General features: G+C 28.3%; 1 protein-coding gene across 1 annotated transcript; it reads left to right on the forward strand.

Annotated features, from left to right (window-relative positions):
- Window positions 1-6,751: 6,751 nt before the first annotated feature.
- Window positions 6,752-8,909, forward strand: LOC114396998 (protein NUCLEAR FUSION DEFECTIVE 4-like). Its single transcript, XM_028359144.1, has 2 exons — window positions 6,752-8,018; window positions 8,402-8,909. The coding sequence occupies exons 1-2, from the start codon at window positions 6,865-6,867 to the stop codon at window positions 8,823-8,825; spliced, it is 1,578 nt and encodes a 525-aa protein (XP_028214945.1). The 5' UTR covers window positions 6,752-6,864; the 3' UTR covers window positions 8,826-8,909.
- The last annotated feature ends 9,760 nt before the right edge of the window (window positions 8,910-18,669 follow it).

Genomic DNA, 18,669 nt, shown 5'->3' on the forward strand with positions numbered 1-18,669 from the left:
TATTTGTGTTGTTGGAAGTTGGAACACCGTAAAAAAAAAAAAAAAAAAAAGGTCAGAGGATAATTATAGTTTGTGTTGCATGGTATAAAAACATAAAATTTAGGAACGTGAATGGTGATAGAGGCTAGGAGGGCAGGCCATCTAATTTTTATGCTCCTTCTAACTTTTGTTCATTTGTATTTTTCATGTTTTCTTGCCTTTTTTTATGATTACTTTTTTTTTATAATCACAATCATGGATCAAATACCTGTGAGAGACTCTACCAAATATGTCCAACACTTGACCAAACGAAGACCTTGCATTTGAGGAAACATTATTGGAGCATTCTAGCGATTATTTCCTTTCTTTGTGCATGCATGCATGTCTCGCTATCTTTCTAAGTGTGGGTTGTAGATCAGAATCGTCAAATCCTTTTAGATGGTCACATTTTGGGTCTACGGTTTTCCATTTGAATCTTTAATGATGTCCAGGCTAGCAAACTAGAATATCACTCCTCTAATCGTGTGACATGTCTCCAAATCGAATGATAATTGTCTAACAATTAGATCATACCGACTGAATTTGATCAATCCCGATATAAAAACATTCAACAAAACTCCTCTAATCCTATGACATGTCGTGACATTTGAAGTGTTATTGGACACTTTGGAACGGGCTTTGATTCGAAGAAGAAAAGAGTTAAGAGTTTGCGGTTGGATATGTCTAATTTGATTGCTCTTCGTGCTATATATATCTACTTTAGCATTACCAATAACACATCACTTAAATTTGGAAAGTGACATGATGTACTTTTTCTTTGAATTATTGATAATGCAACTCATGAAATGGCATGCATCGCTAGACATTGTCGCTGGAAGAATATTCACCTATATATTTTTGTTGTAATTTGATCCAATTTTAAGTACAACTGAGAAGGGAGGAAGAGTAAGAGCAAGCGTAAACACAAAAGGAACAACAAGCACAAAATATTGCAATGGATTTACCTCAGGCTCTTCTCCCATGGATATGTCTTGGCCCCAAAATATTATTATGCATTTAATTTATTTAATTATATTGTTTTAAACTTTAGAATGTAGTTATGTGGGTGTGAGAGACCACTTTTCAAACCAGAGTACTACTTGAAGTGTATTAACACTATGGATTAACAATGACTGAAATTAAGTCATTTTGATTCATGTTATTTTTCTTTTTATCATTTTAGTTTCTCTATACTGATAAGTCTGTTTTAAATCTCCCCATCAAAGCAGACGGTTAAGAATTTTATGGAAAGCAAGCAAGGTTGTGTGAGATAATAATAATAATAATAAACAAAACAACAAACAATAAGTTTGTTATGTTGGAATATTGTGTTGCACTACTGCCTTCCGCCTACCAAAATATGTTTTAGTATAGTTCCAACATTAATTTTGAGATTTCAATATTGGTTTTTGCTGCATCATATGGTACATTTATTAAAACTTGTGTGTGTGTGTGGCATGAATAAATGAACACAACATATTCATGAAATGTGCTAATGACCCAGCTTTGCAAACTATTTTGCGTAGCTAATTTTAACTCTTTGTAACTCATACCAGAAATCTTTTTTTGGTTGTGCTAGCTCACAGCATTACTCAACTCCTCGTAGGTAAGCTTCTGATGTACATATACAGTAAACCGTTCTAAATTTGAAAATGGGTCTAGGATATGGAGGGGGAAATTCCTGGGCAACATGTCGAAATGAGGCACTTATTGTTTACACCCCATTTTTGCTAAATACACCCCATATCCTCCTCTTTCTGTCTCTTAATTCCCATTATATCCTTCTTTCTTAAAGGAGTACACTCCTTGGAACCTCTTTTCCTTTCTGACAATGTATTTCTAGAACTATGTATCATAGTTTTAAAAATATATTTTTGGAATAGGTATATATTATTCTAGAAACACATTTTCGATAGTAATAAAATATCATCTAAGATCGTTGACATTATAAAAGATAATCTTATATCCCATGTTTATTAGTCTTATTTTCATCCTATCATCAGTGCTCCTTAAACCCTATTTAAAATCTTATTTTCATCCTATTTTTATTGTTCTTTATACCTTAATTTTGAAATCCATCTGAAGGGAAAACGCAAAATATTACATGCAATATACACAATATTATATAATGAAGATGAGGTGAAGATGGAGTTCAAAATTAGGGTTTAAAGATAAATAAAGATATAATACAAAAATTAGATAATGTTTAAAAAACACTAAGATGAAAATAAGACTAACAAACATGATAGGTATAAGATAAGTGCTTATAACATCAACAATCTTAAGTGATATTTTATTACAATCGGAAATGTGTTTTCAAAATAATATAGCTATTTTCTAAAAAGGTATGCTATTTTAGAAAGACATTTCTAGAAAGAAAAAGGGGTTCCAAAGAGTGTAATCTTTTAAGAAAAGAAAAGGTATAATAGTAAAGAGGGGAAATGGGGTGCAGTTAGCAAACAATGGTTGTAAATAACAAGTGTCATTTGTTCTCCTAGAGATTACATATAAAAGGTTTTTACTTCCTTGTATTTCCATATTTGCTTCCTGCACTACCAATAGACAAAAATATCCCTCCCTACACATTTTGGAATTCCTATTATGTATAATTTTCCTATTTCGAAATAGTTATTTTCAAAGTATATAGCAACCTTTGCCCACACAATTTTTAGAACTCCTTATCTATCCTTCGCCCCACTTTCCTTCAAAAGCACACACAATGAGATAAAAAAACCCTTGACCATCATCACATTACTCTAAGTATATAAATTGACAACTTCGCACCACCACTCACACCAGAGAAAATATCCTCGTCGGCGAAGCGCTACTCCATACTTCTGAAACATGAACTAACAGATTGGTTGATATTTGGGAGTAATCACTTTAATTCCAAACCCTCCCTTTCTCTAATGCCCAATTCCACAGGCTTCGTTTCACTTCTTCCAATCCGCCATGGCCACCTCTGCGTTACTCTGCTCTCTCCACCACTACGACCTTCCCTCTTCTTCTATCTCCGCCTTTCGATCGATACCATCACCCCCCACTCTTCCGTGTCTCCATTTTTGGAGGTTCTAGAAAAAGAGAAATGGGGGAAGGGGCTTGGCGGCGCGCAGGATAATCAAAAAAAGGTGCTAGGGTTCCAGCATTGATGGCGACAATGGAGAGCAGAGAACGAAGCGTTGTGATGGGTAAAGAGAACTGTAGGGAAGAAAAGGCGAGGGAAACGAGTGGGGGCGTAGAGGTGTTGATGTTGATGGACTGAAACTGCCGATGCAATTTTTTTGGGTGGAGGCCGGGAGAACCAGCACATGGGAGGGAAGGGGTGCTAACTGAAGGGCATAATTGTCTTTTAGTTATTTGGGGGTGTAGAAAGGAAAAAAGGAAATGGAGGAAATAAAAGCCTATATAAAATTGGTCAACTCGTCAAAGATTGATCAACTAATGTTAACGAAGACTAGTTAATATTTTTGGAGATTAATCGTTAACCAATTGACCAGTTCCTGATAATTGATAATTTTTTATGCCAATTGATCGATCTCCAAAAACATTGTTCATCTTTTATTAATATTGACCAATCGTACAATCGGCTAAAAATTCAAATCATCACTTCCACTTTCATGAGCAAGTTTTATATGATTGAGACACAGTGTATACCCCAGCTAAAAATTCAAATTATTACTTGTTTTATCTATTTATTAAATTTTTTAGTCTGCATAAAATAATGTAGGATAAGATTTATTATGGGATAAAGAAAGTATTTAACTGGTGTGTGAATTTGTGCCGTGCACGAGGTGAATGTTTTGGTGAGAGAGGGAATAATTCTGAAATATGTAACAATATATAAACAAATTTATGCATCCCATTTAAAAATATTTATAAATGGATTCGGTTTAAATTTTTTTTATTAATAATGAGTATTTATATATATTTATTAATTTAATCTAAACTATTCTCAGTTTCAAAAATGTATTTATGATACTTTTAAAAGTTTAAATTTCCAAGAATTCAATTATAACAATTTTGAAATAACTAAAATTAGTACATTTTGATTTAATTATTTAATCTCAAATATTTTTTGAAGAAAAGATTTAACATTTTTTGAATATTTAAAATATAAAATATTTATAATAATTTTTAAATAATTAAATTTAGTAAAATTTAAATTACTAATTTAACATAAACAATTCATAGTTTGAAAATAAAAAAATTATAAATTTTATAAAAGTTTGAAATTTTAAGAAAGCATTTATAATAAATTGTAAGTGATTAAAATTATTAAATTTAAAAATACTATTTAACCCCATTTGTTCCTAATTTCAAGAAAGCATTTATAACGATTTTTTAAAGTTTAAAGTTAAACAAAATTTTAACTTTTTTAAATATATATATATATATATATATATATATATATATATAACTAGAAATTTTGAATTTAATTATTTAATCCTAACTATTGTCGATTCAAATTTGTTTAAAAAAATATTCGATGGATTTGGGTGAAAAAAACTTATAAAGCATACATATATTCATATTGAATGAATTCGATGTGAAGTTTGTATAAATAAAATATTTTATTAAAAGGTCCAAATCTTCGCTGATTTTTTTTTTGGTGAAATAAACCACTTCTATAAGTAATTTTTGAGTTTAAAAGTTTTTCCTTTCTTATACTAGAGTGCATGTCATCCCCCTAATTTTTATTTTTTTTTTGTATAGCCATGAATTTATTTGATGGTTCACATGCTAAACTAAGATCCCAAAAAAATCCTAAACTAAGATGTCAATTGCAACGGCAATGATTTGATTGTGCACAATACTAAAAAAAAAAAGACAAAAATCATTTTTTCACATATTCATTAAGCAAAAATTCAACTTTCTTTATTTATACAAAACATACCAATTTTTGTTGGTTGACATTATAATAGCGTTTAGCACATATAGTCTCTCAGGTATCCTAATTACTTTATAATTTATTTTTACAAAATCACAGCAAATTAAATATATAAAATATTGTAAACAAAAAATATGAACATTTTGGAGACGTGAATTACGATGTATTTTTTCCCGTAAAAATGTAAAGACAAATATCAAGAATTTATAATAACTCATTTATTTTATTCAATTAATTGAAATAAATTTTCTTTCTAATTATGTATGTAGTTTATTTAAACGGCATTTTTTTTTATTTTATACAGTTCAAATAAAATTCTAATGTATTATTTTATCTTTTAAATTTTTTACTTAATAACCTTATGTCAAAATACTAAAAAAAAAACACAATCTATTCTTATTATGATTTATTTGAATTCTAATAAATTAAGATGTAATTTGAATTATGATAAATCGTCATTAAATGCTATTTTGAATTATGATAAAATACCATCCAAATCCCTTCATTCCAAAATGAATAAATTTTAAAGTTTTTTCAATTAAGAAAAACAAGTACTCCCTCCATCTTAAAATATTTGTGTTGTTTCAAGACAAAAAGGTAAATGCAAACTAGTGTCTTAAGATATAGGTTAAAAGACTAAAAAAACATATTTATATTGCAAAGTTTTTTCAACTATTTATAAATTTTTTTATACTCTCATATGATCTATACATTAAATAATTTTTTATTTTTTATTTTCTCTTAGGAGAACTAGTTACCAAGGAGAAATTATTAGGTAATACAAGATCATCATGTCATCCATAAATCCAATCAATAATCATATGACATGTGGACAATCATAGATATATTTATTAAATTAAAGATATATTAAGTACTTATCTAACAAGAATTATTGTGCTATTTCTTGATTTAAGAAATTTAAAATATTAAGTTATGTATGTGTCACATAATTATTAGTCGAAATAATAAATAAAGTAATTTTAAACTAACTAATAATATCTCGTTAGCAAGACCCTAATATTTATAAGAGTCAATTTTACTGAATATTCTTGCTCTTTTTCTTAATTTTAATAAATGTATTATTAAGTTTTTCAAAAATAGTATTTATTAGAGGAGAAAATTGAAAAAAAGCTTTAATATCTCATTGTTGAAGTCAATGTGAAATTTTTTTGAATGCTAAAACATTAGTGAATTTGGAATATAAGGGAATAATTTGAATTTGGAAAAAATGTAATTAAGACTATGTTAAACAAGTCATTTCAATTAATTTTTAACTTTTTTAAGGGTCAAAAAACTTATTTGATTGTTCGATAAACAAATTTTTTAAAATAATTTTTTAACCGTTTCTCACGTTTTATGAAATACTACTTGAATTAATATTTTTTAAAACACTAACTTTTAGTTTCTAACTTTTTATATATTTTTTTACTTTTATTTTTAATATATTTATTTATTTTTCTTATTATTTTTTTTAAAATAAATCATGATTTAATTTTTTTTATCATTTTATACTTTTTAACTATTTTAACAACTAGTTTTATTGAAGTAAATTAACTATTTTATGTAACTTTTAAGCTAATCTTATGGAGCATTATTTTCTCCACTGTATCATTTTTTTGACATAATTATTTAATTGTAGAAATACTAAAAATAAACTTAAACTATATTTTTATTATGATATATTAGGATTCTATTAAAGCATCATTAAATATTAATTTGAATTATATATGATAAGACGTCATCAAATTATATGTTAAAAATAAAACCGTGAAACTTGTAAAATGTTGTAATTTACAAGTGTTTTGATCAATAATAAAAGTGTGTTTATTAAGAGAGTATGTTATTATATACTTCCATCACCTCTTTAACCTCTATAACATATAAGATCCATACCCCATCCCTTCTTGTGAGTTAAGAGGTGCAATTTCAAATTTTCTCACCAGCAATTCTTCTTCACCATGCGTACTTCAACTGCTTTTCAATGGCTAAGCCTTGTTGGCATCATTTGGCTCCAATCCATAAATGGAACAAACACCAATTTCCCTGCTTACTCCTCCCAGCTGAAGCAGCTCCTCTCCATGTCCCAGTTTCAGCTCAACAACCTTGCTTTTGCCTCAGATGCAGGCAAACTCTTTGGTTTCTTTTCTGGCATGGCTGCTTTTCACCTCCCCCTTTGGCTTGTCCTCATGATTGGTTCAACTCTTGGATTAATTGGTTATGGTGTTCAATATCTCTTCATATCAAACCAAATCTCCTCTCTCTCCTATTGGCATGTGTTCTTGCTAACTGTTCTAGCAGGGAACAGCATTTGCTGGATCAACACTGTTTGCTATGTGATCACAATAAGGAACTTCTCATCCGATCATCGCCAAGTTGCTGTAGGGTTAACTACTAGTTACCAAGGGTTGAGTGCTAAGATTTTCACCAGCATTGTTGATGCTGTTTCTTTACACAAAAAGGCTAAAACATTTCTCTTTCTGAACTCATTCTTGCCTTTGATAGTTGCCCTAATAGCAGCTCCTGTGGTTAGAGAAATTGAAGCTGTCACAACAAGGCCTAAGCACATTATGAGTGTTGGATTTGTTGTTATGTTTGTGATTACAATTGCCACTGGAATATATGCTGTGATGAGCAGCTTGGAATTTGTGTCAAGCAAAATATCTCCACTTGGTAGCCTTATTGGCATGTTAGTGTCCCTTTTATTCCCTCTATTAGTTCCACTTTCCATGAAGATCAATGCACTAGTAGGGTCATGGCACAAAAATAGAGAAAAACAAAGAGTATATCATTTTACTTCAGAGGAGAGTCATGATGATGAAGGCAGGATAGAGAATGAGGTTAAAGAGGGTGAAGATAGCAGAGAAGTTAATCAAGAAGTTGGTATTGGTATAAGAGAAGAAATAGGAGTGAAATTGATGCTGAGAAGAATAGATTTCTGGTTATATTTCTTTGTCTATTTATTCGGTGCAACACTTGGTTTAGTATTTCTGAACAACTTGGGACAAATTGCTGAATCCCGAGGTTACTCTAGAACTTCATCATTGGTGTCTTTGTCTTCTTCTTTTGGGTTCTTCGGCCGTCTCATGCCATCTATAGTGGACTACTTTTACAGGTAAATGACACCTTTTTCTTCTACCTTCTATGCTATTCAATTCCTATCTAACACCAACCATTACCCAGTATATTTACTTTATCATATACTTCAAAGAATTTTAAAAAATAATGTATATTGGTTAAAAAATTAAAAAGATATATTTATTATAAAAATTATAGAAAAACATAAAAATTATAATAATATAATTTTACATATATCAATAAAAATATGTTTTTTAGTTTGTTAATCAATGTGGTAAGAGTACTAATTAATATTTGTTTAACTTCAGATAATGGCTATAAATGCGTTAGTTGATCTACATAAATGAAAACCAACATGCTATTAAATTACCCTTCTACTTTTATTGATTTTTTTTCATGGTATGGGGTGTGTATATGCAGGGGTAAGTGTACAATATCAAGACCAGCTTCTATGGTAGCATTAATGGCTCCAACTGCAGGGTCATTTTTCTTACTACTCCACAATACTAACCTTGCCCTCTATGTTGGCACTGCCATAATTGGAGTTTGTACTGGAGCAATCACTTCAATTTCTGTGTCCACCACCACAGAGCTATTTGGAACCAAGAATTTCTCTGTGAACCATAATGTGGTGGTGGCCAACATTCCAGTGGGGTCTTTTTTGTTTGGCTACTTGGCTGCTTTTGTTTACCATAAGGGAGGGCATCATGAACATGGGAAATGCATGGGCATGGAATGCTACAGAGACACTTTCATCATATGGGGTTCCCTTTGTTTCTTTGGTACCTTTTTGGCTTTTGTTCTACATGTTAGGACTCGCAAGTTTTACTCATATAAACTATAGGGTACATGTTTTATTTTATTATTTAGACACCATGTAACCAATACTCCAAAATAGCTTCTATACTAATCCCGTACTTGTATATTTTATTACTTGAGTCATGCTCAAAATTAAGTAAAAAACAAAAAAAATAATATAATATAATGGACACACATGACTAGTTATATGACACCTAGAGAAAGACATAGGAAAAAAATATAAGTATAATAAATGATGATATGAAGTGATAAAAAAAAGAGATGAAGAGAAATATGTAGTGGATTTTAATGGATTATTTGATGTATAAGAATATCTAAATATCAATACCCATGCTCAAATGAACACCTATTAGTGTATTAATTAGAAAAGTATGTAAGACCATCTAAATTGTAATTAATTAGCTAGAAATATAGGCCGAAGGAGAGGCACGCGTACGGTGCAAGTTCACTATTGATCTTTATTAATATTAATATCAAATAAAGATGATATGATTTCTTGGTTATGTAGTGCTGTCATCGATTTGTGGTACGAAAAAGGACAACAAGGTTGCTATATCTTCAACGGCTTAAATATTGTGAAGACGTTTCAAAATTTACCTACACCCTAAGTGAAAACGAGTCTCTCTGTTAAAAAAGCTGGAATGCATACACGTTCTTTTTCTTTGATTTAGTCATGATCATTGTGCTGGCAGGTGAATGTAAAAGTTGGCTATAAAAGATTAAGGGATAACAGTTCATTTAATATTAGTAATCAATTATAGTAAGTGATAAAAGTTGGTCATACCCTTCTTAATGATATAAGTAGTTTGTTGATAAAAAAAATTACATGCATCTCTATAGTAAAAAAGAAAAGAAAAAATCCATAAAGATTTATACTTCCTTCAATTTTTTATACCATAAAGCATGAGTAGTGAGATGCTTTAAAAATTAGAGATATAAAAAATATTTAAATAGGTAACAATATTTTTATATTAATTAAAAGAAATATATTAACAATATATTTTTAATATATTCTTTTTAACACATATTTTATTATTCATTAAAATTTATTAAAAATTATAAAATTGAGAAAGACTTATATATTAAATGAGAAGTAAAATTCACAAAAATTTAAAATTTGTAAAATGAGTATTTAGAAGAGTATATTAGAGTCTTAGAGAGTAATACGTTGTTATCACTTCTCTTAATTAATATCCAATTAAATACATTGTTAAAGGTTTACGTAACCATATTGCAACCACATGCTGCAGCAGTATCAGCTACAATTTCTTGTAACAGTGATTATAATCGCAATCTAAAATCATTATTAGAGATAATAGAAGAAAAGTATGTACATATATCCATGCATTGATTTGTGTAGTGATCTTCAAATATTTCGTACCGTCCAAGGAAAAAGTTCAGGCTCTGGCCACATATCTTCCGAGCCACATACATCAATTGAGCTTGAATCATAATCATGCATATTACATATACCATAATTAACAAAAAGGCATGAATTACCTTATTTTTTCTCACAAAAAACAAAAAAAAAAATATTTTGGAAAAAAGGCACATTTCATTGAAGGGCTTGTTAATTTAATTAAAATACTAATTTAATCATATGAAAACAAATAATTGTGACACTAAATGATAGAATTTTAGATGATTAGTCTAGGCTAACCTTCAAAATACTCCCCTAAGCACCTAGAAAGGGAAACTGATCTTAAAGCCACAAAACACACGGGAAATCAAGAAAAAATGAATAAATGTTATTTGCTTATATTTAGTAGTTTGTCTTCTTTTTAAATATTAATTCAATTAATTAATTTATACATTTTAATTAACTGGGAACTTAATTAATTGTTTTTTTGCTTTTGTGAAGTGAAAAACCATCCCGACAGATAGAACTATTGACAAAAATTAAGATGTTTTCAATTTAATTAATTATTTTTACTTTTTTAGGTTATTGATATTAAAGGGAATAACTATCCCACCTAACCGAAATGAATGAATTTTATATCTTTTTAAGGCAACGCAACTGATGCTTGCTTTCATGCATGAACATGACGATAATGAATGTTATATCTTTTTAAAATTCCAAATATTTATGGTCAATTCCATCCATGACCATGGTATGATTCTTAAAGTGGCCATCCTTGATTACGTTTACCTTGTTAGATTTCAGCCATAAAAATTGCAAATTGGCCCATAAGATCTTCATTTCCTGATTGACAAAAAAAAAAAATCTACATTTAACGTTCATTATTTTAAATTAGTTACGTGAATAGAACAATATTTGTTGGAGAGGAGTTGTCCTTAATTGATATTCTACGTATTGTTGGAGAGAATATCTTATTTTCAGTCGTTTAAAAAGAAAGAATTTTTATATATGTGTGCATGATATTTTCATTAAGAGAAATGCTAACATTATTTTTGAAAATACATTATTTATTATTAACTAGGATTCAACAAGACTCTCGAAATTATATCATAAATTTTTAAACTTTTCCCTAAGGTCATGTTAATTAGAAAAATGATATGACCGTGTTTTCATTAATACCAAATTTTGTATTTGGAACGCATTTTAAACAATAAAAAAAATCAGAAATTAAAAATAAAAAATATTTTAGAGAAACTAAAAATGCAGAGGAAACTTAATGAAGAACTAAAAGTAAAAAAAAAATGAGAGATTAAAAAAAATTCTAAAAGAAAAACTAAAAACTTAATTAATTAACAAAAATAATATATATTTTTATCAACCCTTTAGCCTTTTAGCCTTTTTGTATTATTTTTTTCACACCTTAGTTTATAGTCGACAATCACGATATATTTTAAGTTTGCATTCTTATCATCACACACTATAACATATATTTATTTTTCTTTCAATATATATTCATTCTGACGTACGACGTTTAGGTACATGACATTTGGATAGAATGACTAAAGTCGAAAACATACTTTTTTTCAATTTACAGAATTTAAAACATAAAAAAAAATTTACTCTAAATTTAAAGAATTAAAATTAAAACATATTTAAACCTATTTTTTCATATACAACTACAACATTGAATGGAACTTTAATTTTGATTTCTTTTTATAGTTAAAACTATAATATTAGTATTATTTAATTTACAAATATTTCCTCTCGGTGGTATTATCTCTCTTCCCTTGAATCAAGGGCTATATTCAAGTGGTGGGGCAAAATATGCATGTCATTTTTGACTAAAATATATGTTGATCTCATACTTTAAGACTGTATCCTATTTTGTGACATTTATTGTAGTAGTATTAGTTACCTATCATTATGAAAAAATAAACACCCGTGTATGAGAATGGGAGTATGGGACCATAAAATTTATCAACAAATGGTTTTCCAACAAGAATCTCACCTGTATGTGTAGAAGAAATGATCGTTCATAACTCAAATGTGTCCTTCCTCGCCTCAACCCCATTAATGAGTATATGACGCAAACATGATGATTGCCATGAGTCACCCTTATATGAATTATGCTGTGATTGTTATTCTTAACATTGTTACTTTAATTGTGTTTTCACCACTATAGTAAAATCCTGTATATATAACTATTTGTATGTCTCTATGACTATTTTCTTATTAAATGGTTACTTAAAAACGATATATATGATATTCACAATATTGTGATCGATAGTCTTGGATAGGAAAGAATATTAACTTGACATCATTATTTAGAAAACATGTACAATACTATTAGTTTGAAGATTCGTCATATGAATGACATTATGTGGAACTTGCGAGAAAGAACCTTGATTACTCTTACCTGCAAACATTTTGATATTTGGAGAAAAAAAATTATTAGGCTGATCATATATGTAAAAAAATATATATATATATATATATATGTTAGAGCTTTTAGTTAATTTTTATTAACATTTTATTTTGGATTAAAATTTTAAACTTTCAAATATCAACCCTTTTAAAAAAAATTATATTATTTTTTCACCTCCGATCTCTTTAATACTTATAATTTGATATTGATTCTTTATACATTTTTTTAAAAAATTCTTTATCAATTAAACATGTGTGAATCAACTGTGTGGGATCTAGATTGTCTGATGTTTAGACATAAAAAATTATTTTTCTTAAACTCAACTTATTTATTTAGTTTTATTTTACTTTTTTACAAATTTTTTATTTAAAAAAATATATTTTTGTAATTAATATGCGAGACATTTTTACTAAACTTGTTCTTAAAAATTGAGTTTCACTCGTTGTGAGACATTTTTTTAGGTGGACGAAAATTCAGACTGAAATAAATCTCTTAAATAATAATTATGGATCTAAAGTTGAGTTTCAAAATAATTATTTTCATTGTGTATTGAAAAAGCACATTCCCAGCTCAACTTACTACCCCCAAGAAAATTTGTTTCCATAATATATTATACTCCATTGTGTATTGTCAATTTACAATCCCTGTCTTAACTTACTAAACAACAAAATTAAAAGTGTTATTCCGTCTAGAATATTTTTGTAAAAATAATAAAAATAAATAGGGTGTGAGAATAACAAGGCCCATGCATGTTTCTCTATTGAATTGAATGGTCTTGAGCTACCTTTCCTCTTTTTCTCTTATCCGCACCCCTTTACCTCTTTATATATATATATATATATATATATATATATATATATATATATATATATATATATATATATATATATATATATATAAAACAATGGGGTTCCTCTTATAATTTTAGTTACTTAAACTTTGTTTAAGTAGTACATTGTAAAACAATTTATTAATTAATTTCGATCAACTGGGGAAATCTCCCAAACTACGTTCTAATGCTGTTGTCTAGCACCACGTTTAGCAAAGTGGTTTGCACACGGTTTTGCCTTACTAAGGGTATGGCAAAAGTATAAACTGGCTGTTAACACATGCATGCAATTTGCAAATCACATTCCAAAAGGAGAAAATAGCAGCCTCAACAATGACGTTAATCTCACATTTCATAATATTATTGGTAAAACAAACCATAGCTAGCTTAGGGTGAAGCTATAACTAATTCGATGTACAGAAGCCTCACAATTGACATGTAACCTTGACGTAGAAAAAACATATTATGATGAGATATTAATATATTATAAAGTCTAGTTGTGAATATACATAGTAAGAAAAAGCTATTACTTTATTTTGCGATCAGTGAAGTTTCATATAACTATGTTGAGATAGTTAAGATTAAAAATAGGTTAAAGATATATTATTGTTTTAACAAATGACACGACCTTTTAAAAAATTCTTGTGGCTTTTATATTTTAATTTTAATCATTCATCATGTATAGTAAAAATTAGTTATTGATATTTTTTTTTCTTACATTTTAAAACTAACTTGATATGTTTCCTAATATATATATATATATAAATACCAAAGTCCTGTATTAAATTTCTTACATTGTTTAGTGGGCTTTTGTAGTTTTGGATCCGTTTGGTCTCTGGGAATTGTTGTATTTTGGCTGAATGATGTTTCCTTCGCACCATAGGTGTTAATATTATTTTGAGATGTCTATACTTTAGGGGAGTTATCTTGGAAATTTTGGTAGAATGTTCTTTAAAAAAATGGATTTATTAATTGATATATTAATGTTTGCTTAATTCATGATTCAGAAATTGAATTAGTAGAGGTTTGCTAGGTTGTAGTCAACTTATGCATTGGCCACCAACGTGGTTGGGTTGTTATAGCTAATCTTAGTTCTCGTTATTTTTTAATATATATATATATATATATATATATATATATATATATATATATATATATATATATATATATATATATATAATGCTTTTTTATTACTTAACATTGTAAAAATATTAGTTTTTATTAATATGGATCCAATCCGCAATCCTTTTCTCCAATTTTTTCCTTGTTAATCACCTAACTAACTTTATTTTCTAATCTTATTTATTCGGAACCTCTTTGTAAAGAGAAAGAACCCAAAACACTTACAAGATCTACCAACAACCCCTCTTGTCAGACACAAAAGGATCCCTCCTCTAGCTTCATGCCAAACACTAATTATTATACCACTCTTCCATTTCAACTACACAAAGATCCCTGTTATATAAGTGAAACTTAGTACAAGAGAGGGGAATAGTGTTTCAGGCTAGTATTAATACAAATGTAAACATCATCTCAAAATCATACTTATTTTCTCATTTCTAACCTTTCTTGTTACACATTGAGTGGTGGTATACGATAAGTATTCTCTGTTAGCCTATTAGGGATAAATCCTTCCACCAAATATTTGAATTAGAAGAGAAGTTGTCCGAGCACGCTTTGCAAACAGACAACTTGAATTATTATACTATAGTATTAATTAAGAAAAGAGCGAAGACCAAACGGCTGTAGAATTTACGAAATTACCACCTCATTTAACTAATAAGTTCAAATTAATTAAATAGTTCCAAGTCCTTTATCTCTAAACTAGGCCACCACAAAATTTTGACTGATAAATTTTATCCCAGCTAATCCATGCAGTACTTTTGTTCCAGCATCACATATTAAGCATCTAGTTGTATTATCTTTTAAATATCCTACTTTAATTAAGGGTCATATCCTATGTTTAGTCTCTGTCATGTAAAATTTCTGACCACCAGCTCATATTTTACCATATACTATTTAATTTATTAATTAGTACGCCAAAAGGAAAAAAAAAAAACAACAACAGTGCAATAACGAAAAATGTGTTTATACAAACTACAGAAGTTTACTCATACCTAAAATTGAATAACGATTTAATTTTCTATATATGCCTGATAAAGATATATTTGGTAATATAGTGACTCAGAAGGGCGAAGAGCAGGAATGTGGGGGCATTTATATATGACTGTTTGGTCGTGATCATTAACGGGCGACTCGTGTGAATGGATGGTTATTACTTGGTGTGTTTGTTTTTTTTGCCCCCATACCATGTAACCTTTTGCCTTTCTTGTAAGATAACTTACTCATGATTTGCCCTAGTTGGTTGGAATTAGATATCTGAAAGAAATGAAAAGGGACACATGAAGCACCAATCCTTTCCTTCCTACATAAAAAATAATTCTACTAAGGAAGATAATATATTCTTGGAAATGTTAATCCTACAGTCCTTAAAAAATCGTAGGTAACAATGAAGATGCTTAATTGAATTGGTTATGAACTCAATAACTCTTGAGAATTTAGAAATAGAATCCATTTTTACTTGAGAGAGAAGAATAACCTCTTTAAGTAAATAAATTTGTATAACTTTTTTTTTTACTTTCATGAATTAAAAATAATATGTATATATTAGAGAAATCTATCTTATATAGAAACAAGATAATTAAATTTAAATTGTATAATCAAACATAGATGATTAAGATTTAATGTCATATGAGAGAAATATATCTTACTTTCATATAAGATACATTCCTCTCATATATATATATATATATATATATATATATATATATATATATATATATTAAATTATACTAGTATAGTTTTAACAATTATTACACCATTTTTATAACTTCATATAAAATATGATTTTTATTAATCTAACCGTTGAATTATATCTATATATTATCAAAATCGTTTGTGTCAAATTTTGTCAAAATTGAACAACAACAAGAAAATAATTAAATAATCTATATTTTAGTACATCTTGAAATGTTTATATTACGTCGATTTTAATCTATATGAACAAGATAATAAATAATTTTGGATTGATATGAAATTTTGCATACATGACCTATATGAAAGGAACTTTCAATCCAATGATAAGTTTTAAGAAAATGTTATCTAGTTAAAATTTATAAAATAATATAATAATTAATCAAAGTTATACTGGTATAATTTGATTCCTTCTTATATATATATATATATATAGGGATCAAACTAAATCAAGAATAACTTTTCATCTTCATTTATTTTCTTGAAATCTCATAATTAGTATTAGTCACTCGTTACAATAATTAGATCTTAAGAAAAAGAATGATCAGATGGAGAGTAACATTTTTGTGTAACTTGATTCCTCCTCATATTACATAACTTATATACAATTTGAGCTTGAATTTAAATCAATCCTGAAAATTAGCTTAAGAAGCGGTTTCAAATATATGAAGAAAAAAAAATGTCATGTTAACTAAAAAAATTGGTTAATCACATCAATTTCAATTAAAAAGTAATTTTTTTCTAACTTATCTTTCATTAAAATTATGTATCAAGAATAAGAAAAAATCATTAAAACTAACACCTAAATTAAATGAATGATATTTTAAAATAAGAGTATTAAATAAGATAAAATTAGTTTAAATTTTCTCATATTTAATGCAAAAAAAAATGTTTATTTTCTTCTTGTATTTGAGACTAGAGAGAATATTTCAATAGTTTATAATAACCTAATAAGTCCAACAATCATGATTAGGATTAACTTTCATATCTTACAAAAATATCAATTTGTCTCAAATTCTAAAACTTATTCCAAAAAGTGAGAATTATTTTTCTTATATATATTATTTTACTCATATCACATATCACAAATCGACTTCAAATTTCCAACAAAAAACTCACATTTAATATAAGAGAAATTCTATAGCCCAAAAACATTTTGTAAGAATATTTTTTCTCGAATGATATATATACCAAATGCTCAAGCTCATCCAATCCCTAGCTAACCCAGGTCATGTTCATGCTACGTACAAGCCAAATGGGTAATGACTAATGAGTTCATATCAGTGTAGTACGATCGAATTCCCATTCTGTGGAGCATATTTCAGCAATACAGAACTGTTATTCGCTTGGTCGCATATGATTATATATATATATGATTGGATGGGTCAAGTGTTTGAGCCAAAAAAGCTAGCTTCTGCAACAGAGGCATAATATGAAGCCCCTAGATAGATTCTTGCGTACACACCACGTACTGGACCACTTGGGATTTGTCGCTGTTTGAACCCCACACTACCCTTCAAACATGGATCATCAAAATGTGTCATCTGTGTTTGGATCGTTCTAGTACATACATGTGCATCAACTGTTCTCTAGCTCTCTTTTCCTTTTTTTTTAAAAGTGTGATGACAGAGATCGACCTACATATCGAATTACTTATGGGTATAAATCTTTCTTGTATTTATTATCTCTCTTGATTTCCTAACATCTTGTTGGTTGCTTATCATGTTCTTTTTGTTCCTTCTCATCAAAAGTGTTTCTCTATACAATTATTAGTTTCTTTTAATTACTTTGCTTCTTTACAATAGTTTCTTTATAATGATTGAGAGGATTGTTGAAAATTATAGGATATGTTTGAGTTAAAAGAGAACATTGTTTTAAATTGTACAAGACTATCATTTGGCCACAACGTACGTACACTAAGGTTTCGGTAGTCTCTACATGTATGATTGATCAATGCAATTGTGGCCGTTACATGATAACATTTATTTGCAAATCAACAATAAGGTCTAGTGCACTTGATAAATAGTTGGATCTATTAATTATGCATGTTGTGAAAAGTTTTAATTCTGATTAGTGGTCCGATTTGCGGAAAATGTTACCATGCAACATGACACAAATTAGTTAATGTAGAAATTAATTTTAACTTGTAGAAAAATTCCTTCCCACAGGCTAATTGGTTTCCCAAAACTCTTGATGATATAATAAGGATATGCATAATTTTGTGTTCAAGTCTTATATACATTCTTAAAATTGAAAAGAAACATTTTTTTAATCCTTTAAGAGTGTTCAAGGAATTTTTTTTTTACCAAAAATAAACATTTTTTTGGTAATTCAAACACATTTTAAGTCCACATGCTACAATTTTTTTTTTTAAAACAAAACAAAGCAACAAAAGCATGCAAATGATGTTGGATATTGAAAGGAGGAAAAATTGTAAACAT

This window comes from Glycine soja, chromosome 2 (genome assembly GCF_004193775.1).
Source record: "Glycine soja cultivar W05 chromosome 2, ASM419377v2, whole genome shotgun sequence".
Taxonomy (NCBI): domain Eukaryota; kingdom Viridiplantae; phylum Streptophyta; class Magnoliopsida; order Fabales; family Fabaceae; genus Glycine; species Glycine soja.